Raw genomic sequence first — 23,290 nt, 5'->3', positions numbered from 1 at the left:
AGAACGGTTAGAGAATGTAGAAATGTTTACATAACAGTTTACATATCTGGGTAGCATTATTGATGGAAGTAATAAAATCAATCCTGAAATTAATAACAGACTAAGTAAAGGTACAACATTTTATCATCAAGTCAGAGAGCTTTTATGGGATGACAAAATACCCAAGAGAATGAAATTAAAATTATATAAACTGTATTTCATACCAATTCTAACATAGGACTAGAAATGCTGGTAACTAATAAGAGACAAAATAGTAAGATCCAAGCAGCAGAAATGAAATTTTTAAGAACATGGTTAAAAAGACAAGAAGAGATAGAATTCAAAATATTAAAATCAGAGAAGAGCTAATTATAGAACCGTTCGTACAGAAGATACAGAAAGCAAGACTGAGATGATTCAGACATGTAAAAAGAATGGGAAAGGAACAGGTAGCAAGAAGGGAATTGGAATGAGAAGGGAAAGAGACAAGTTGGAAGACCGAGAAGAAGGTGGATGGATCAGGTTTGGAAGGACATTAGAGAAGCTGGATTGGATGTGGTGGCAGTAATGGATCAGGAAAAGTGGAAGGACAGAAAGTAGTGGAGGAGGCTTATTAACCACATCCAGACGACTGGAGTAGGACATTGATGATGATGATGATGATGATGAAGAAAAATTGTTTGTATTTTTATTATTCAAGCCGGGCTGAGTGGCTCAGACGGTTAAGGCGCTGGCCTTCTGATCCCAACTTGGCAGGTTCGATCCTGGCTCAGTCCGGTGGTATTTGAAGGTGCTCAAATACGTCAGCCTCGTGTCGGTAGATTTACTGGCACGTAAAAGAACTCCTGCGGGACTAAATTCCGGCACCTCGGCGTCTCCGAAAACCGTAAAAAAAAAGAGTAGTTAGTGGGACGTAAAACAAAATGCATTATTATTATTTATTATTCATGTATGAAATCAATAAAAACTAATACTGCACTCTGTGTTTTGATAGTATTTTGAGGCAGAAATAAAAGTAAATATAATGGTATGCAATGTAACACAGTTAATTGGGTTTCATATTGTTTTGTTCCCAGAGTTGGGAAGTAATTGAGTAAATGTAATTGAATTACTTTTAGTGTTTACTTTTTTAGTAATTTTTACTCGTAATAAAATAAAATTGTAATTGTTACATTTTAGTAATTGTTATACATAGCACCAAAAGCTTGGCAACTCTGGAGCCTCAGTACTTGCAAGGCGTCGTGGCAAGTGTATAATTCCAGGATGCGATTTACACTCTTTCATTTACTCACAGGGTGTTGTGGTTACTGGTTGAGATTTAGATAATCGTATACTATGTCATAGAGATGATGGTGGTGGTGATTATCGTTTTAAGAGGAAGTACCACTGGGCAACCATGCTCTATTATCACTAACCAGAAGGAAAATGGAAGAGGACTGACACTTCAAAAATGAAGGTATCGGCAAATGAAATATTAACTGTGTTACATTGCATACCATTATATTTACTTTTATTTGTGCCTCAAAATACTATCAAAACACAGAGTGCAGTATTGGTTTTTATTGATTTCATACATGAATAATATGAATAACGTGAATAATAAGTCATCAAATAAAATAATAAGTGAGTTATTCAACCTTTTCAATACAACCTACTGAATGGTAACATTATTCCCTACAATAAAACAGTTAAAAATCTCGGCGTAATTATGAATGAAACACTTGATTGGTCTGATCACACAAAAATCATCTGTAAAAAGATTTTTGGAGCGTTACACCCTCTTAAACGGCAAAGGGATGTATTTCCATTTGAGCTTAAGGCCAAACTAATACAGACACTGGTTCTCCCTATTCTTGATTATTGTGACGTTGTTCTAGTTGATATGACAAGAGAAGAAACACTTAAACTTCCACGAGCACTGAATTCCTGCCTGCGATTTATTTACATTATTGGGTACGATGTTCACATTACTCCATACTATAAGGCTCTCTCATGGCTGAAGCCTGATAAACGTCGGCAGCTACACATTTTAACGATGGTATTTAGAGTACTAGCGGAAAGTCAGCCACTGTATATTTCTTCTAAATTCATCTTTCTATCATCATTTCACAACTTAAATACACGTTCCAGATCCACTCTTTCTATTCCAGTGCACCGCACAAATAAAATTAATAGATCGTTTGTAGTGACCGGCGCCAGATTATGGAATTCCTTGCCAGCTCAGGTCAGAGAAACTAGCTCTTTACAAAGGTTTAAGGTCACCTGCCGAGACTACCTGCTGAGGACAGCTAACTGAATGGTTGAAGTATGAATGTGTGCGCGCCTGAGGATATGTCATTATTAAGAGTTCTTACTTTTAATTAGTTTTATTATTAACTTAGTAATGTATTTAAATTTGCTCTCAATTCTATTAATTTTTTGTTTGGTTTTAACTATTTTAAATATCTCATAACTTTATGTATGGTTTTGATTAGTATGTGGTTAAGTGGAAGAGAGGGCCTCGAGCCCTAACTTCGCCACTGAAAAAAAGGCATTAATAAATAAATAAATAAATAAATAAATAAATAAATAAATAAATAAATAAATAAATAAATAAATAAATAAATAAATAAACAAATTAAATAGTTGTTTATTAAATAAACATTTAATGGGACTAGTTTCGACCTATTTAAAGGTCATCTTCAGCCATATCACATGTAGAACAAAGTATTTGAAACACAGTTGTTTTAAAGATGGTCTTAAAACATATAAGTTTGACACTATGAAAAATTGTTTATAGAATTTCCTGAAAAACACATTTTTTGTAAGAAATTAGTTCACTTAGCTGTAGGAATATACAAGAAGAAGTCTTATAATATTCTTTGTAGTATTCAAGAACATAGATACAATTCAAAATTCACAGTCTTGATGAGATGTAGAATTGAGCATATATGCAAACAACTGTGAGCGGGCGAATTGGCTGTGCGGTTAGGAGCGCACAGCTTTGGGCTTGCATCCGGGAGATAGTGGGTTCGAATCCCACTGTCGGCAGGGTTTTCCGTGGCTTCCCATTTTCACACCAGGCAAATGCTGGGGCTGTTCCTTAATTAAGGCCATGGCCGCTTCCTTGCCATTCCTAGGACTTTCCTATCACATCGTCGCCATAAGACCTCTCTGTGTCGGTGCAACGTAAAACAAATAGCAAAAAAAAAAAAATTGTGTTTCAAATACTTTGTTCTACACGCGATATGGCTGAAGATGAACTTCAAATAGGTTGAAACTAGTCCCATTAAATGTTTATATAATAAAACAACTATTTAATTTGTATTGAAAAGGTGAAATAACTCACTTATTACTTAATTTGGTTTAATCAAAGTTCAATACGGACCCATAAAATGAAATTTATTTCTCTAGATAATAAGTCATCAGTCCAGGGGCTGGTTAGATCTGCAAATAGCACAACCAAAGGCTATGCAGTTATAGGAAAAGCACAAAAATCAATGGCAGCACCAAAATTAGGCGTACTAGGCAAGATGAGCAGTGAAGTAGTTTGCCGTTGCTTTCCTCACTGGGTCAGACAGTGCAATTGTAGCATGACTAACCCTATGAGCAACATATTTCATAACAATCAGATGCACTGGTTGTGCTCCTAATGTCATTACTCAGCACCACCCATACTCCAGCAGCTTCCATATCGTCACAGTCATAAATGAGACTGGGACTTCGATGGAAGTTACAATTTGCTCTGGTCTGTGCGAGGGGATGGATGCAAAAGTATTGTATCCATCAAGGAATGACAGCAGGCAAAAATGAGACTCACTAGGCCTCAAAAACCTAATACTGTCGGGTTGGGAAAGAACAAAAGTTGACCAAGATAGGTCAGATAGGAAAGATGAAACCGAGGAGCCTGACAAAAATAAGTGGAAGCAATGTCAGGATAAACATGTGGCGGTGAAGGTGTTTAAGGCATAACCATTCCCCTGTTTGAATACATATTTTGAATTAGTTATGATGAAAGCATGCAAACTTTGCTTGGGAGCAAAAAGTTTGAAAGTTTGTTTAGTCTCACATTGATGGTAGCCACTTTATGTCTCTATGCTAAAACACAGAAAATGAAGTAATGTATTTTTCCTTGCAAACTTTGGTATCATTCCATTTCCCCTGTAAAAAACATGTCAGTTATTCCCTAAAGACTTGCGTTCTGTGAAGTAATTGTAATTGTACTTGTAATTTTACTGATTGCTGATTACATGAAAACGTAATTAGCAATTGTAATTGAGTGAATTATTTCTTATATAACTGTAATTGAGCCCAGTTACTTTTATTTTGTACTTTTCCCCTCACTGTTTGTTACATAGAAACCAAAGTATACACACGTCATGCAGAAACTAATAAAAATTAATGTTTCACAAATATGAGTCGTAATTCTTTCTTCTTTTACAAAGTTGGTAAGTGCTGTTAGGTTAATCCATGTTGAACTTCATAATTGCAGTACAGTGCTGGATTTCAGAAGAAATTTCTTTCTTTCTTTCTTTCATCATCTGTTTACCCTCCAGCGTTGGGTTTTCCCTCAGACTCAGCGAGGGATCCCACCTCTACCGCCTCAAGAACAGTGTCTTGGAGCTTGAGACTTTGGGTTGGGGGATACAACTGGGGAGGACAACCAGTACCTTGCCCAGGCAGCCTTATCTGCTATGCTGAACAGGGGCCTTGTGAGGGGGAATGGGAGATTGGAAGGGATAGACAAGGAAGAGGGAAGGAAGCTGCCATGGCCGTAAATTAGGTACCATCCCAGCATTTGCCTGGAGGAAAAATGGGGAAACCACGGCAAACCACTTCCAGAATGGCTGAGGTGGGAATCGAACCCACCTCTACTCAGTTGACCTCCCAAGGCTGAATGGACCTCGTTTCAGCCCTCGTACCACTTTTCAAATTTCGTGGCAGAGCCAAGAATCGAACCCAGGCCTCCAGGAGTGGCAGGTAATCACTCTAACCACTACACCACAGAGGCGGACTTCAGAACAAATTTCTTATAATCTGAAAATTAGCTTATCCAAACAGGCACTGGTCCCAATTAGTTTGGATTAGCGAGACTTTGGCTTTCATAAAGCTGAGTATATGTTAAGATTACTTAGAACCGTCAACTATGTCTACAGAGATGAAGAGACAAAGATTTGAATGCTAGGGAAACATATTCTCTATATTTAAAATATATTTACACAGGTTGTGTTGATTCTACTTTAGAAGAGTTGTTTTACAAAACTATCTATCTATCCATCCATTCTCATATCTTGCTCTGCTCACACATAGTACTGTATATATTTAAAGGTGCAAACGACATTGAACTCTATAAAATTTATTTGAGCATTATTAGTTTTGTTTTATTGACAAAGGCATTTATTTCAAGAAATAAAGAAAAATTTATTTTTGTATACAGTGTCTAAAATTTTCTCTTTTTCTCATAGGTATACAAACTAGCAGCTGGTTTCTTGGAGCTGGGTCTAAAACGTGGTGATATGCTGGGAATTTGGGGGCCCAACTCATTAGAATGGTACCTTGCAAACTTGGCTGCAACTCGTGCTGGTCTCATTGCTGTGAGTAATATAATGAATGAATAAATTGCTTTGGTAATATTATTGTGGTGAGTTCAGATTGAGGAAAAAAGGAAGTTTTGACACAAATATGTCTTATGGCTGGAGGTCATCTGAAAATTTGGGTTATGGAAGTTAGCGTGATCAAAGTGTAACCCTAGCAAACATGCAAGCTGTGATGTAAGGTATGGATGGACAGCAAGACAATTTTACCTAGTGGTAATCTGAAATTAGCAGCCATTGATGGATGGCTATGATCATTTGATTTACACAAAGGGAAAAGTGGTTTCTTTTATATTTGTTCACTTTCAAAATGCAGCCTGTAACTTATTTTCTTATGTGTGATATGTAGGGAAACAAAGATTATAAACAGACCCATAAAACATTTCTACGTCTGAAAAATAAAAGAAGATTCTCAAGAAAGGTTGCCGAATAGATAAACTACCTACGTATGTGCTACCAGGATATGCATGTCACAAATTCCAGCTGTGTGCATATAGTCAGCAGCCGCTGTTGGCCCATCACTGACCTAGATTATTTCTAGCTGTATTTGTGAGGGGACATGCATTTTATTGCAGTATTTAAATAAAAAATAAACAGTCTGATGTTTACCACATTCATATTTTTTCCATACCTGTCTTGTAGATTAATAACTCATGACATTTTTCTTTTATCATATACATAAGAGTACCTATATATTTATTTTATTAATTAATTCCAAAGAGCCAAGGACTCATATAGGCATGCAGAAATTGTACAATACAATTCGGTAAGCGTCTACAATTAATATAATACATATATATTGACTATTCCCTGCTGTTTTGCCATGAATCACTAATTACTAGATTATGAATATGTTTTCCTCATTATATGACAGATATTACTTTTCATGGTTTAATGGAAAGAACCTCAATTGCTTTATTCATCATTTACATCATTTTGACATCTAGTTTTATCAGTACCTACTTGAGATGGAAAGCATATTTAAGAAGTCAGTCTTTTACACTCAGTCTGGATTACACTTTATACTCCAGCACTTATGGAAATTTAAGGAGTGTATACAGTCTGAGAATGTGAATGTGAGCTGGACAGTCTTACATCTCAGTTTGACACATTTGCAACTCAGTAAATATCAATTCTGTCCCTTCAAAAAATACAGCTAGAAATAATCTAGGTCAGCGATGGGCAGGGTTGCTGTGGATGGGCCAACAGCAGCTGCTGACTATATGCATACAGCCTATTGGCTGGAATTTGTGACATCACAGATCTGCCTGCGATGATAACAACATCGATTGTTTTACAAGGCTTCCTTCTGTGAAACATTCTCTTTCAAACTGTGAACTTGAAGAATATTCTGAAACACTTGTTGGTCTGCAGGGACAGTTCAAATCAGGATTCCAGGAGCTGGACAATCCTACATCTCATTTTAACACATTTGCAATTCAGTAAATAATGATTCTGTCCCTTCACAATTACAGCTAGAAATAATTGATCTCCATGTGACTCGGAGCAAATGGACAACTTTAGAAACAAAAATGCTCTTCAGAGATTGTTACTAAAAGTTCCCTTGTTCAAGATTTCTACATTTACAGTATATATCCATGAGGCTAAACTGTTGTATGTGTCTGGTACAGTTTACTCTTGTGAGCAGTTATTTTCAGTTGTGTACAGCATAGTAAAGTATAGTACAGTGTATTTACTCATCCATTAAACCAAATATTGATACACATAAAAAAAGTTCATTTTGATATTGGAGAGGATACTAGTAAGTAGTCTGGTCGAAAAACAAATTATCCAGTGAAACCCTGGAAGTTGTTCTTAGGCTAAAATGTATGCAGAATATTACTCCAATTATTGAACTTGCCTTTGGGCAAAACAGTAGTCAAACAATAAGATAATAACAGACTTATAAAAACAAACAGATTGTTTTAAGCATAGTGTTAATTTTGTGTAAATGCACAAGAATACTTTAATAATATTTAAAATGATAATAATGCAAATCTGTAAATAGCCTATAATTTAATATTACTCTAAATTTATGAAAATAAAAATGAAAACCTACAACCTGTTTTCCAGTCATTGACAGGGTCAGGGATATAATGAATGAAGCATATATAGGCTGTTAGTACGATGGGGTCACCACTCCCAAAGTGATACGGTATATTAATGACTGATAGATGCTATGAAATGAGAATGGAGAGTGTTGCTGGAATGAAAGATGACTGGGAAAACCGGAGTACCCAGAGAAAAACCTGTCCCGCCTCCGCTTTATCCAGCACAAATCTCACATGGAGTGACCGGGATTTGAACCACGGTATCCAGCGGTGAGAGGCGCCGTGAGTAATTTGGCTAGAAAATTCAGTTTCCTACAGTAAAACTTGTTCAAAGTGGAATCACAAGGCACCAAATTATTTTTGCGAGCTAGACAACAGACAAGTTTCCGCATTACACAAAACATCCGTTTTTTGCCTTAAAATAGTAAACAGTAATTTAAATATTACTTAGAGCTTACCTGTATCTGTCTATGCATTATGCTTGGCTATCCAGATTAATATACCAGTATGTAGTGCTATAGTACACTGATTTGTTAATTGTTATTATTACTGTGCTTTATTACTACAAACAGAATGATACACAGTATATCATTTTGCCCTATCACAATGCAATATTATACTATTTCAGAATACTGGATATATACTCCTTAAACTTATTTCCATCATAAAACTCTATACAGTACTCCACAACAATAAGCTTTCTTCCACAGATCAAACAAAGAAACTTGTTTCCTCTTCTTTCTTATCATATCATTCTGGCTGCAGTCCTGAGCTGAGTATATTAGTTCAAGAAGAGTGGAAGAGTTATATGTAATGGCAAATTGCTTTACATCACAAAATCACTGTGGGCCTGTTTGTGGATTCAGATCTTGTTTTGATCTTCATCTTCTTGCTCGTCTTCTTCCATCACCTCCTCTTTCTCATCCTTTCCCATTGCTAGAAGGGCTGTAGCTGATTCAAAAATGTGGTGTGTCATAAATTGTTCATCACTTTGAATGAAGTTCTATGCTTTTCAGGGAACATTTCTTGCTTGACACAAGTTAGATATTGCTGATGCATTTTTAAGCACTTCCATCGTTCCACCACCCGTATTATCACTCTCTCCAGACACATGCATCATTTTGTCCAAACAATGACATTGATCATACCAGCACCAGAAATGCAGAAATATTGCAGATAGGACTACATCAGTTCCTAATATTTTCTGCATTGTACAAGAATATTTTAAAGAATTACTTCATTTTTTGTTTCTGTTTCCACATTGAGGAGATCCTGCATTATGCAAAAGTAAGAACATTATAAGGCTGTAAGCTTCACTGGGACTAAGAAAATATTCCATAGTGGACAAGATTCTGCTTTATTCAAGTTCCACTTTGAGCATGTTTTACTGTATCTCTCAATTGTGTATCTACCAATGCCACTATTTCCTGAATCAATTGCTTAACTTCAAAGGCCTGACAAAATACAGAATACAATGTATGACACCTGTTTAGAGCTGTTAAGAGATTGTCTGGGGCAGAGTTTCCCTAATTTTCTGACTCATAAAACCCTTTTGCATAGATCTGAATTGAGTCAACCCCTTATTAATATACATAATATTTAACAACCTTAAATTAAATGGTAATTATGGTAAATAGGCCTACCTAAAGATTCCCTCCAAAAATGATGTAGACAGCAGACAAGTTTCCGTATTCTGAAATAGTATAATATTGTGTTGTGACATGGCCAAAATGATGTACTGTATATCATAAGTTTAAAATAATAATTGCCAAGCAGCAGGGAAACCTTTCTCGACAGTAATAAAGAATCTTAGGAAGGGAGGGAAAAAGGAAATGAACAGTGTTTTGAGTAATTCAGGTGAACTCATAATAGATCCCAGGGAATCACTGGAGAGGTGGAGGGAATATTTTGAACATCTCAATGTAAAAGGAAATCATCCTGGTGGTGTTGCAAACAGCCAAGCTCATGGGGAGGAGGAAAATGATGTTGGTGAAATTATGCTTGAGGAAGTGGAAAGGATAGTAAATAAACTCCATTGTTATAAGGCAGCAGGAATAGATGAAATTAGACCTGAAATGGTGAAGTACAGTGGGAAGGCAGGGATGAAATGGCTTCATAGAGTAGTCAAATTAGCGTGGAGTGTTGGTAAGGTACCTTCAGATTGGACAAAAGCAGTAATTTCACCTATCTATAAGCAAGGGAACAGGAAGGATTGCAACAACTATCGAGGTATCTCATTGATTAGTATACCAGGCAAAGTATTCACTGGCATCTTGGAAGGGAGGGTGCGATCAGTCGTTGAGAGGAAGTTGGATGAAAACCAGTGTGGTTTCAGACCACAGAGAGGCTGTCAGGATCAGATTTTCAGTATGCGCCAGGTAATTGAAAAATGCTACGAGAGGAATAGGCAGTTGTGTTTATGTTTCATAGACCCAGAGAAAGCATATGACAGGGTACCGAGGGAAAAGATGTTCGCCATACTGGGGGACAATGGAATTAAAGGTAGATTATTAAAATCAATCAAAGGCATTTATGTTGACAATTGGGCTTCAGTGAGAATTGATGGTAGAATGAGTTCTTGGTTCAGGGTACTTACAGGAGTTAGACAAGGCTGTAATCTTTCACCTTTGCTGTTCGTAGTTTACATGGATCATCTGCTGAAAGGTATAAAATGGCAGGGAGGGATTCAGTTAGGTGGAAATGTAGTAAGCAGTTTGGCCTATGCTGACGACTTGGTCTTAATGGCAGACTGTGCCGAAAGCCTGCAATCTAATATCTTGGAACTTGAAAATAGGTGCAATGAGTATGGTATGAAAATTAGCCTCTCGAAGACTAAATTGATTACATAAAATCAGCTTCATGGTCCGTATCGCACTTCAATAGATTCACAATTAAGTATTTATTTTCCACCTAGTCGATACAATGATTGCTTAAGGCAATTTTTAATGGTCAAAAGTGGTACATGTTTCGTATATTATCAACATCTTCAGCCACATAACACTGTTTAGATGAAAAATGTATAAAATTGACAAAGTAATGCTTTAGAGGAAGTGTCCTTAAAATTAACACTTCCTCTAAAGCATTACTTTGTCAATTTTATACATTTTTCATCTAAACAGTGTTATGTGGCTGAAGATGTTGATAATATACGAAACATGTACCACTTTTGACCATTAAAAATTGCCTTAAGCAATCATTGTATCGACTAGGTGGAAAATAAATACTTAATTGTGAATCGACTAAATTGATGTCAGTAGGTAAGAAATTCAACAGAATTGAATGTCAGACTGGTGATACAAAGCTAGAACAGGTCGATAATTTCAAGTATTTAGGTTGTGTGTTCTCCCAGGATGGTAATATAGTAAGTGAGATTGAATCAAGGTGTAGTAAAGCTAATGCAGTGAGCTCGCAGTTGCGATCAGCAGTTTTCTGTAAGAAGGATGTCAGCTCCCAGACGAAACTATCTTTACATCGGTCTGTTTTCAGACCAACTTTGCTTTACGGGAGCGAAAGCTGGGTGGACTCAGGATATCTTATTCATAAGTTAGAAGTAACAGACATGAAAGTAGCAAGAATGATTGTTGGTACAAACAGGTGGGAACAATGGCAGGAGGGTACTCGGAATGAGGAGATAAAGGCTAATTTAGAAATGAACTCGATGGATGAAGCTGTACGCATAAACCGGCTTCGGTGGTGGGGTCATGTGAGGCGAATGGAGGAGGATAGGTTACCTAGGAGAATAATGGACTCTGTTATGGAGGGTAAGAGAAGTAGAGGGAGACCAAGACGACGATGGTTAGACTCGGTTTCTAACGATTTAAAGATAAGAGGTATAGAACTAAATGAAGCCACAACACTAGTTGCAAATCGAGGATTGTGATGACGTTTAGTAAATTCTCAGAGGCTTGCAGACTGAACGCTGAAAGGCATAACAGTCTATAATGATAATGTATGTATGTATGTATGTATGTTGTATATTTATTTTAATCATCATTGTTGTGTCCGACTCGTTGGCTGAACGGTCAGCATACTGGCCGTCAGTTCAGAGGGTCCTGGGTTCGATTCCCGGCCAGGTCGGGGATTTTAACCTTAATTGGTTAATTCCAATGGCACGGGGGCTGGGTGTATGTGTTGTCTTCATCATAATTTCATCCTTATCACGACGCGCAGGTCGCCTACAGGAGTCAAATAGAAAGACCTGCACCTGGCGAGCCGAACCCTTCCTGGGATATCCCGGCACTAAAAGCCATACGACATTTCATTTCATCATTGTTGTGGAGTACTGTATAGAGTTTTATGATAGAAATAAGCAAAGACTTTAATATTACCTATCTAGACTCATAGAGCGCGCTGATGCTATGAAGAATATTGAACACATTTGCGCATTGCCATGTTGTGGGTACTTCAGATTCGAATGCATGGCTAGCACGTGGTAATGTTTACAGCAATTCCTTCGGTGCTTTCATATTGAATCGTGTAGGTTAGTGGATCTGTTGTAGTATTATATGTGATGGAGTGATAATATATTGCCAAATGTTTTCAGTGAATAAGTGAGAGTTTCTTGCAGTGGTTAAATTGATGAGGAATATTAAAGAAGAGTTAAGTTAGGTCTACGTGAGCAGTGGAAAATTATTCAACGATGGTGAACCTTATGCAGCTTCTAATTGTATAGATCTCTACCACAAGGGATCTGGTATGAAAATCCACAGCCTGTTTCCAATCATTCGACCAGGTCAGGAATGGAATGAATGAAGCCCCCATCTAGCAGCAAGGATAGGAATTGTGCCAGCTGCCGAAGCCTGTCGCACTCCTCTTGGGCAATGATTAATGAATGACAGATGAAATGAAATGATATTGAAGAGTGTTGCTGGAAGGAATTATGACAGGGAAAACTGGAGTATCCAGAGAAAAACCTGTCCCGCCTCCACTTTGTGGATCTGATATGTCTTCTCTTACGTGAGTGGAAATTGAACTGTTATGAAATTGTTTTCAACTACCATAATCGTGAATTAAGCAACTATAGGACGGTAGAATCGGAGAATGTATGGACATGGGATTTTGAATGTGTAGTAGGCTTTTTATTCTTGGTCTTTTTTCAATTTATTGAGGGATAATTCTTAAGAAATAAACAGCTATTCATAAAAAAATGCATATTTTTCTTACAGACGGTGTACCAGTACTATTAATAGGAAAAATCTGGGCCTAGAATCCGGAATGTGTTTGATCAAGTTTGATAAAACCTGTCTAGTTTTAGGGTAATGTATTGCCTCATATGATTAAATATTATCTCAAAATTTCTTTATAAGTACTGTAAGTCTTAATTTCTCCTTGACTGGGCGAGCTGGCCATGCGGTTAGGTCTGCGCAGCTGTGACCTTGTATCCGGGAGCTAGTCGGTTTGAACTCCACTGTTGGCAGCCCAAAAGATAGTTTTCCTTGGTTTCCCACTTTCACACCAAGCAAATGCTGGGCTGTACCTCAATTAAGGCCACAACCGCTTCCTTCCCACTCCTAGCCCTTTCCTATCTCATCGTCGCCATAAGAACTATCTGTGTTCGTATGACGTAAAATGATTTGTAAAAGGAAACCTCGTTTTTCACATCTGTTTTATGGTAAAAGAATGATTAAATATGCTATTCTGAAAATTTGTACTATGCCCAAGTAGCCTATATAAGAAGCTCCTTAAAGCCTGTGACCTACATGGTCTTTTTTAAGGTTATCAATTTCATGTACCGATTTATTATGTTTTTCTGTTTTTGGGGACTGGTCTTTTAATTTAAAACAAGTTAGTAGAGATTGTTCAATAACAATGCAAAATGTGTTCAGTTTTAATTTGTGCACAGTAGTTGGTATAGGCTGTCTCTTTCATTATCAATTACTTGGGAATGGCTAAGTTTCCCTGAGGCCTTGATGAGACATTGTTGGACATTTACCGAGAATCAGTGTGAAAGAACATACATACTTACACTTCACGTCCCACTTTTACTACTTCAGACCTCGGATTACTTCCCTGTGTTCAACTTCTGCTGGGCAAGTGATTTAAAATTATCAATACAGTGTTTTTGGTTTGCAAACTGACGGTCTTCTGTTTCCTATTGCTGTCCCTTTTAAAAATATTTTTTGTGTGCCTATTTAAAATTCATTCTTACCGTGTTAACTCGTGACACAGAAATAATAATAACAACAGGTATTTTAATGTGCTTGTTTATGTAAATTAATGCATATATTCCATACTAAGATCTCCTCGGCGAGTTCAGGAGTGCACTCAACATGGTGATACGCGCATGGACATCTCTCCCCTAGTCACACGCTACTGCACAGCTGGCGGTGTGGGTCCTTGGAAATAAGTTTAAGGAGCGTATATCCAGTATTCTGAAATAGTATAATATTGCATTGTGATAGGACCAAAATGATATACTGTGTATCATAAGTTTAAAATAATGATTGTACATTTATTTTAAACATCATTGTCCATTTCCCTTTTCCAACTACAATCAAGTTGGGATGTAAATGGCACATTTCTATCTTCCTCTATCCAACCTCCATTGATACACCTCAACTATGTGTTCCACTCCAGGATTCTCGTTATTAGTGTATACTGTTCTGGATCAAATCCAACCACCTTAGTCTGGGTCAATCTCTTATTCTCATCCTTCAGTCTTAGCCTCAGTAATATGCTTCAGTATCCTTCCATCTTCCAGCCTCTTACAATGTCCAAAACATCTCAGTTTATTTCTCTCTATTCTGCCTGAAAGCTTTCCTACTTTGATTTTCTTCCTAACACCCAAATTTCTTACTCTATCCTCTTTTGTCCTTCCTGGTAAAATGCATTTCACTGTTGTATCTTTTCACTGCATCATTTTGTTGGTAGTTGAAGCTTTCCATAATTTCAAGATCTTGTCCTCCAGATTTTAGAGTACCTTACCCTTTTCTTTCTCCTCTAGTCAACACGTCTTGCTCTTCTCCATCCTTATTTTCATTCCAAATACACCAATATAATCATCATTATTGTAACCAGGATTCAGTTACACGATACAAGGTAAATAATAATAATAATAATAATAATAATAATAATAATAATAATAATAATAATAATAATAATAAAACTTAAATTACATGGAATTTGGACATCTTTAAGACAAACCAAAACACCAGATAGACTGCATCAAAAAATTAAACAAATAAACATCAGTTTGGGCAATGTGACGACTATAAGGAAGTTGAGAAAAATCAACGGTGATCCCTTGAACTGTTAATATTTTTCCAAAATAAACATTACAAACAAAATTCATCAATTCAAAATTCAAGTTAGCATAGGCCAAAACATACGAGTTCAGGAGTAATTTACCAAGGGCTATTCCCTTAAGTCAAAGAGGCTAACCAAAAGATACTTTACGGAATACAATCCTCAGAATACAATGATTAACCCTGACAGTAACACGTCTATAAATATCGCTTTAGTTACACCACACGTTTCGAAGACGTGTCACTCAAAGCCTATTATTTAAAGTTACATTAAAGTTACCAGATGGAATGAACAAGGAATAGAGGTGGTGGAGGGGATAACTCTTCCCTCCTTATGAGGAATAGATGGCATTCATTTGCACAACGCGTCAGAAAAACGTATGGTGTTACTGTCAGGGTTAAAGGTAATAGGAACCATATGATATTAAAATGATACATAATAGAAACAAGAGGGAAATGAGAAATACCAAAACTTGATAAAGGGGCTACCTGAACTTATTCCCAACAAAAAACACTTCTGGTGTGGGGTAGAGGAACAACTAGCATACATCAAGTGACACAAAGTTACAGGAGGCAACCCTGAGGGAAATGAAATTTATCAATTAATTACACAGTGGTTCATGTTTGTGGGTTACTGTAGTCACGTCCTAGTTCGTGAACCATGGGCAACGGCTGAGTGGCCTAGTAAGTGGTCCTGAGAGTCGGGATACCAGTTGCTATGGAATGGGAGTGGGCATCTCGGACATATTCTGAGTCGTGGCCCTCCTTGTGCTCAGGCGGCCAGGACTACACAATTCACCGGTGGTCCATAACCCGTTAGAGGAGAGATCCTCACTTGGACTATGTGCAAGTAGGGCAGCATCCTGCTTCATGAATTTACCGAGCTCAGAACACTTTAAGCAAGTCTCGGACCTATGGGAGTAATGGAGTCCCACTCCCATTTGACAGGCGAGGGACTCCTTGGAAACAACTTAGCGAACGAAATGGAATTCGATGGGGAGCTATCAATATTAATGGGGCTTATGGAAGAAAGAAGGTAGAACTTGCTGAGTCAGCAAAGAGGATGCATCTGGATGTGCTAGGAGTAAGTGATATTCGGGTAAGGGGAGATAAGGAGGAAGAGATAGGAGATTATAAAGTGTACTTGACGGGTGTTAGAAAGGGAAGGGCAGAGTCTGGGGTAGGGCTCTTTATCAGGAATACCGTTGCACGCAACATAGTTTCTGTTAGGCACGTAAGTGAGCGAATGATGTGGGTAGATTTGTCAGTGGGAGGAATTAGGACAAGAATTGTGTCCATGTATTCACCATGTGAGGGTGCAGATGAGGATGAAGTTGACAAGTTTTATGAAGCATTGAGTGACATCGTGGTTAGGGTCAACAGCAAGGATAGAATAGTGCTAATGGGCGATTTCAATGCGAGAGTTGGGAATAGAACTGAAGGATACGAAAGGGTGATTGGTAAATGTGGGGAAGATATAGAAGCTAATGGGAATGGGAAGCGTTTGCTGGACTTCTGTGCTAGTATGGGTTTAGCTGTTACGAATACATTCTTCAAGCATAAGGCTATTCACCGCTACACATGGGAGGCTAGGGGTACCAGATCCATAATAGACTATATCTTAACAGACTTTGAATTCAGGAAATCTTTTAGGAATGTACGAGTTTTTCGGGGATTTTTCGATGATACAGACCATTATCTGATCTGTAGTGAACTAAGTATCTCTAGGCCTAGGGTAGAGAAAGTGAAATCTGTCTGCAAACGAATAAGGGTAGAAAATCTCCAGGATGAGGAAATTAGACAGAAGTACATGGATATGATTAGTGAGAAGTTTCAAACAGTAGACAGTAAGCAGGTTCAGGATATAGAAAGTGAATGGGTGGCATACAGGGATGCTGTAGTAGAAACAGCAAGGGAATGCCTAGGAACAACTGTGTGTAAAGATGGGAAAAGGCGAACATCTTGGTGGAATGATGAAGTGAGAGCAGCCTGTAAACGTAAAAAGAAGGCTTATCAGAAATGGCTCCAAACAAGGGCCGAGGCAGACAGGGATTTGTACGTAGATGAAAGAAACAGAGCGAAACAAATAGTTGTTGAATCCAAAAAGAAGTCATGGGAAGATTTTGGTAATAACCTGGAAAGGCTAGGTCAAGCAGCAGGGAAACCTTTCTGGACAGTAATAAAGAATCTTAGGAAGGGAGGGAAAAAGGAAATGAACAGTGTTTTGAGTAATTCAGGTGAACTCATAACAGATCCCAGGGAATCACTGGAGAGGTGGAGGGAATATTTTGAACATCTTCTCAATGTAAAAGGAAATCATCATGGTGGTGTTGCAAACAGTCAAGCTCATGGGGAGGAGGAAAATGATGTTGGTGAAATTATGCTTGAGGAAGTGGAAAGGATAGTAAATAAACTCCATTGTCATAAGGCAGCAGGAATAGATGAAATTAGACCTGAAATGGTGAAGTACAGTGGGAAGGCAGGGATGAAATGGCTTCATAGAGTAGTCAAATTAGCGTGGAGTGTTGGTAAGGTACCTTCAGATTGGACAAAAGCAGTAATTGCACCTATCTATAAGCAAGGGAACAGGAAGGATTGCAACAACTATTAAGGTATCTCATTGATTAGTATACCAGGCAAAGTATTCACAGGCATCTTGGAAGGGAGGGTGTGATCAGTCGTTGAGAGGAAGTTGGATGAAAACCAGTGTGGTTTCAGACCACAGAGAGGCTGTCAGGATCAGATTTTCAGTATGCGCCAGGTAATTGAAAAATGCTACGAGAGGAATAGGCAGTTGTGTTTATGTTTCGTAGATCTAGAGAAAGCATATGACAGGGTACCGAGGGAAAAGATGTTCGCTATACTGGGGGACTATGGAATTAAAGGTAGATTATTAAAATCAATCAAAGGCATTTATGTTGACAATTGGGCTTCAGTGAGAATTGATGGTAGAATGAGTTCTTGGTTCAGGGTACTTACAGGAGTTAGACAAGGCTGTAATCTTTCACCTTTGCTGTTTGTAGTTTACATGGATCATATGCTGAAAGGTATAAAATGGCAGGGAGGGATTCAGTTAGGTGGAAATGTAGTAAGCAGTTTGGCCTATGCTGACGACTTGGTCTTAATGGCAGACTGTGCCGAAAGTCTGCAGTCTAACATCTTGGAACTTGAAAATAGGTGCAATGAGTATGGTATGAAAATTAGCCTCTCGAAGACTAAATTGATGTCAGTAGGTAAGAAATCCAACAGAATTGAATGTCAGATTGGTGATACAAAGCTAGAACAGGTCGATAATTTCAAGTATTTAGGTTGTGTGTTTTCCCAGAATGGTAATATAGTAAGTAAGATTGAATCAAGGTGTAGTAAAGCTAATGCAGTGAGCTCGCAGTTGCGATCAGCAGTATTCTGTAAGAAGGAAGTCAGCTCCCAGACAAAACTATCTTTACATCGGTCTGTTTTCAGACCAACTTTGCTTTATGGGAGCGAAAGCTAGGTGGACTCAGGATATCTTATTCATAAGTTAGAAGTAACAGACATGAAAGTAGCAAGAATGATTGCTGGTACAAACAGATGGGAACAATGGCAGGAGGGAACTCGGAATGAGGAGATAAAGGCTAATTTAGGAATGAACTCGATGGATGAAGCTGTACGCATAAACCGGCTTCGGTGGTGGGGTCATGTGAGGCGAATGGAGGAGGATAGGTTACCTAGCCCTTTCAGACCTGAAAGAAAACTGGAGGTGTGAATTTTTGTTTGTACGTCAAGAACTGACTAAAATGCTCCTCAATACACATATTAATAGTTTATTTTACAAAATAAAAACTAACATCCGAAAAACAGGACCCACACAATTGTGCGTATCAAAATTCAAAACCTCGTATCACGTACGATGGTGTAGCTTCAAAATTTACGTTCACTAACCAATGTACACACTTCATTGAATATATTCCGGTATTCAGTAAAGCTTCTAGATTAATATAAACGCAGTAAATAAATACTTACTTTCGGCACTACTGCTTCCTGCCATCTCGCCGATCAACTGTGCTTTTTAAACTCTTCTTCCTTCGCCCTGGCGGTCAAGCGCATACTAAAATCAATTGAAATACACGCCACGTGTCCTGCACAATCACTGCAGTCCGGTGTAGCGCCGAAAAAACATCAAATACGGTCAGGGATAACTAAAATACGAACCCGCACAATTGTGCGTACTCGGTCTGAAAGGGCTAGGAGAATAATGGACTCTGTTATGGAGGGTAAAAGAAGTAGAGGGAGACCAAGACGACGATGGTTAGACTCTGTTTCTAACGATTTAAAGATAAGAGGTATAGAACTAAATGAGGCCACAACACTAGTTGCAAATCGAGGATTGTGGCAACGTTTAGTAAATTCTCAGAGGCTTGCAGACTGAACGCTGAAAGGCATAACAGTCTATAATGATAATGTATGTGTGTATGTATGTATTACACAGTTACCAAAGCAAAGAAGATTGGAATTGTCTCCAAAATCAAACAGTGGGGCCCAGCTGAATAGCTTAGGCATCTTAATAATAGAGTGGTGAGTCAGGGCGGTAGGGGTAAACTCCTATGCGAAAAGAAAAGGAAACAGAGAATTTAAATTAAGATGGAAATGAAACCAACAGCGCTTACCCCAAGGCAGGCCATCCCGGGTGGGAGGATAGCCGAAGTGCGTCTGCTTGCTAGACTGACGAGAACCCGAAAAGACCACAAAATCTTGCCTCGCTCTCTTAAGGTGGCTGAGGCTGGCTCCAGTCCTATCACCAGGTAACCAATCAGGCCACAGAAGCTTACCTCTCGCCACTCAGATCCACCAATCAAAACTCTTGTTATTTTCTCCAACCGTAATATTTATCGAGAACTTTCCATCTTACGAAACTAGTACACTACTAGAACATGCTTCTAGAATTGACAAGGGCAGACACCCCCCGTTCCAAAAGTCCAAGTCACGATGTTTTCACAATGTTCCAGAATATCACCTAACAATAATGATAACCCTTTACAATTTAGCCATAGTTACATGTCCAAATGCAACACATTTTTCTCTTTTCTTTCTCTACTAAACAGTCCAAATACAACATACTTTTCTCCTTTCTTTCTCTACAAAACCTGTCACGATTATGTCCAGTTGACCTTTCGCTTCCTCTCCATTTGTATCCACATCACAGTGTCATCTGAAAACAACACCATTTGGTGTAATTTAACATACTATGTAGGCTGGTACAAACGCTGGTTGACAGTGTAAAACCTCTAAAAGTGAGACCAAATCGTGGTGTAGACCTGTATAAAATGTATTCTTTCTTTCTTTCTTTCTTTCTTTCTTTCTTTCTTTCTTTCTTCTTCTCCCCCCCCCCCCACCTGTAGGGTCGTGGGTGCAAATTGTGTTGTATATGTGGGTTTTGCCCTGTTTTACGGCTGAATGCCCTTCCTGACACCAACACTACATGAAGGTATGTAATCACTATTGCGTGTTTTTGTGGTGGTTGGTAGTGTAGTGTGTTGTCTGAATATGAAGAGGAAAGTGTTGGGACAAACGCAAATACCCAGTCCCCGAGCCAGAAGAATTAATCAGACTCAATTGAAATCACCGACCTGGCCGGGAATTGATATAGATGTTGATTCCCATAGGGATCCTGAAATATTTGTCCCAAATGAGTAAACCTGAGACTCTGAACTGAAGGTCTCAGTGCTGACCATTCAGCCAAGGAGTCGAACACCTGTATAAAGTGTGTTATCGGACAATAAAAGTACACATGCTAAGTGACACGTTCTTCCAGTGAAATCTGAAGGAAAGAAGCTTCAATAGACACTGGGTAAGCAGAAGAACTCAGAGAAGACTGGACTGAAACTTGAACAACTCAGTAAAAGAACTGAGAGGGGAAGGCAAGACATATGCTTTAGTAGCCATTTGAGCACTATATTAGTTGATATAAAGTGTTCGACATTCAGACTTTAAATGTGAAAACTGAAGCAAAAAGACATTCATGGCGACTTATCCTCTAAATTTATGTACTTTCTTTATAGAAGAAAACTCCAAGCCGTTCAGGTTATTGAGGTATTTTTTTTTGTTAAATTGTGTTTTTTTTTAATTCATGAAGTTAAAGAAATCATGTTCATGATCCATGATATTTGTTTTACAATATTGATATAATTGTTCAATTTGCTTATTAATATATCAAATGACAACTCTGAATATCTATTTTAAGTGTCTCAATATACTGTAAGGCAGAGAAGTTATTTTATTTTGATATTTATGCATGAACTCTCACTAATTGGCTATGAGTTATCCTCAATTATTCATTATACCGTATATGGTATGCATGTATCCATATGGACATTATCTGAAAATGTTCTTTATAACACTAGGTCTCTATTTTATTTTATTTCATCCTTTTCTAAAACTTAGGTACATGTTATGGATTCATTAATTATTCTAAAACTATTTGATTGTTGTTAAGTAGATTTTATGTTGGTCTTTGTGAATAAAAATCTGTTTGTAGAGGATTTCTCCGATACAGTGATGTTGTCAAGAGTGCCTCAGATAGTGCCATGGAAGAAGTTCATAGACTCCAGAATGACATCCAGGCAGATGAAGGATGCTATCTGCAATTTACTTCTGTAAGTGATCATAAAGAGAAATGGTTATGATTTGGTACTGTATCTTATAGCATAGCAGACATTATGTTTAATCTGGTCATATCTTCTGATATTTGTTAATGTTTTATTGACCAATATTGAATTTGAATTACTTTGCATGATTGTAAATTCCTATCTATGCTCTCTAAGGAACATTTTATATGTAAATGGGGCCTGCTCTCTTTCTCCAGATCATCTATATTTCCTGTTCAGAATATTGGTAAATAAAATAATGCTATCCATAAGATTTGTACTTAATCTTAGACCCTCCTGTGGGTGGGGATGACAGAATAATGTCAATGGTATCCCCTGTCCGTCGTAAGAGGAGGCGACTAAGTGGGACTAGCACCTCTCAACTTGGGAGTATGGTTTGGCGACCACGGTTCCCCCAGCTGAGTCTGGCGTTGCTTCCACTTACTTGTGTCAGGTTCCTCACTCTTATCTTTCCTGTCTGACCTCCCTTGATCAACTCTTGTCCTGTTCTGAGCCCGACGGTATTAGATTTGGAAGGCCTCGGTAGTCTTTCATTTTCACGCATTCCATGGCCCTTTCCTTTCTTTTGCCGATATCTTTATTTTTCAAAGTGTCGGACCTCTTTCATTTCCCTTCTTATTAGTGTTAATAGGGGATGGTTACCAAGTTATTCTTTCTCTTAAAACAATAATCATCACCAGCACTTAATTTTACGTGGCAAGGATGGGACCTGGCAACCCTCTCCACCATTTGGCTTGTGGAGTTTTCACAAGTGGAGGCACATGCTTCCCCTATTGCACCGTCACTTCATTGTCCTACATGGGAGGCTTGCAGTGGTGTCTCAATGGCTCACTAGCGCTAGCGTCTTGGAAAGGTGTAGCATTCCAACTGATGAGCCCACTGCTACACTGGGATGAAACGCTGTTAATTTCATGATTGAAAAAACCTAAAGACTTATTAGAGAGCTTAAATGTTTTTAAAATTTGCAATCTTCTTCTTCTTCTTTTCCTACCGCTTTTCCCACACCTGTGAGGTCGCAGGTGGGAATTGTTTCGCACATGTGGATTTGGCCCTGTTTTACGGTCGGATGCCCTTCCTGGTTTACTTCCAGGAACTTTTTTTTTTTTTTTTTTTAACCACTTGTACTTATTCTTTAAAGATTTGGTGACTTACTTGTTTACTTGTTTGCTGTGTCTGTTTGTCAGTGTACTTTGACTGTATTGCCAAAACTAGATAGATTTTTTTTCACTGATATATCCACAATGATTCTCTTCTATTCATAGAAACTTTCCATCAACTAGGACTTCTTTTGGGCCACAAACCAACTCTTATTGAAATCCATTCAGGGCCATAAACAACTACATCTAATTTTATAAATTAATTGTCTTGAAGTACTTTCTTCATAAATATATGTAAAATATGGTCTTCTGTTGGCTTTACAGGGTACAACTGGTCAGCCTAAAGCAGCACTTCTTAGTCATCATAATGTAGTCAATAATGGATATTACATCGCCAAGCACCTGGGCCTGAACTCAAAGGTACTGTGTTTATGAAAGAATTCTCTTGAATATTCAAACATTTTTTTTTTCTATATATGATTTGTTTGTTCCTATCCACTACTAATATTATTCTTTCTCTATTCTGAATTATAGCATCATCGGATTTGCGTCCAGGTGCCATTCTTTCATTGTTATGGTAATGTGGCAGGAATTCTTACTGGCTTGCACAGTGGAAGTACATTAGTACTGCCTGCTCCAAGATTTGTTCCTGAAGCTAGCATCGATAGCATCAACCGAGAGAAGTATAGCTTTCCATTTATT

General features: G+C 38.0%; 1 protein-coding gene across 1 annotated transcript in view; it reads left to right on the top strand.

The window, feature by feature from the left end:
- Nucleotides 1-23,290, top strand: part of LOC136880889 (medium-chain acyl-CoA ligase ACSF2, mitochondrial) — a 196,648-nt gene that overhangs the window by 16,579 nt on the left and 156,779 nt on the right. Inside the window, exons 3-5 of the mRNA XM_068229164.1 lie at nt 5,424-5,552; nt 22,913-23,008; nt 23,123-23,271. Of these exons, the coding sequence (XP_068085265.1) occupies nt 5,424-5,552; nt 22,913-23,008; nt 23,123-23,271 (374 nt within the window). The remainder of the gene's footprint in view (nt 1-5,423; nt 5,553-22,912; nt 23,009-23,122; nt 23,272-23,290) is intronic.

Source organism: Anabrus simplex, chromosome 9 (genome assembly GCF_040414725.1).
Source record: "Anabrus simplex isolate iqAnaSimp1 chromosome 9, ASM4041472v1, whole genome shotgun sequence".
Lineage (NCBI taxonomy): Eukaryota > Metazoa > Arthropoda > Insecta > Orthoptera > Tettigoniidae > Anabrus > Anabrus simplex.
The sequence above is the reverse complement of the archived record's forward strand: the minus strand, read 5'-3'. Positions and strand labels throughout refer to the sequence as shown.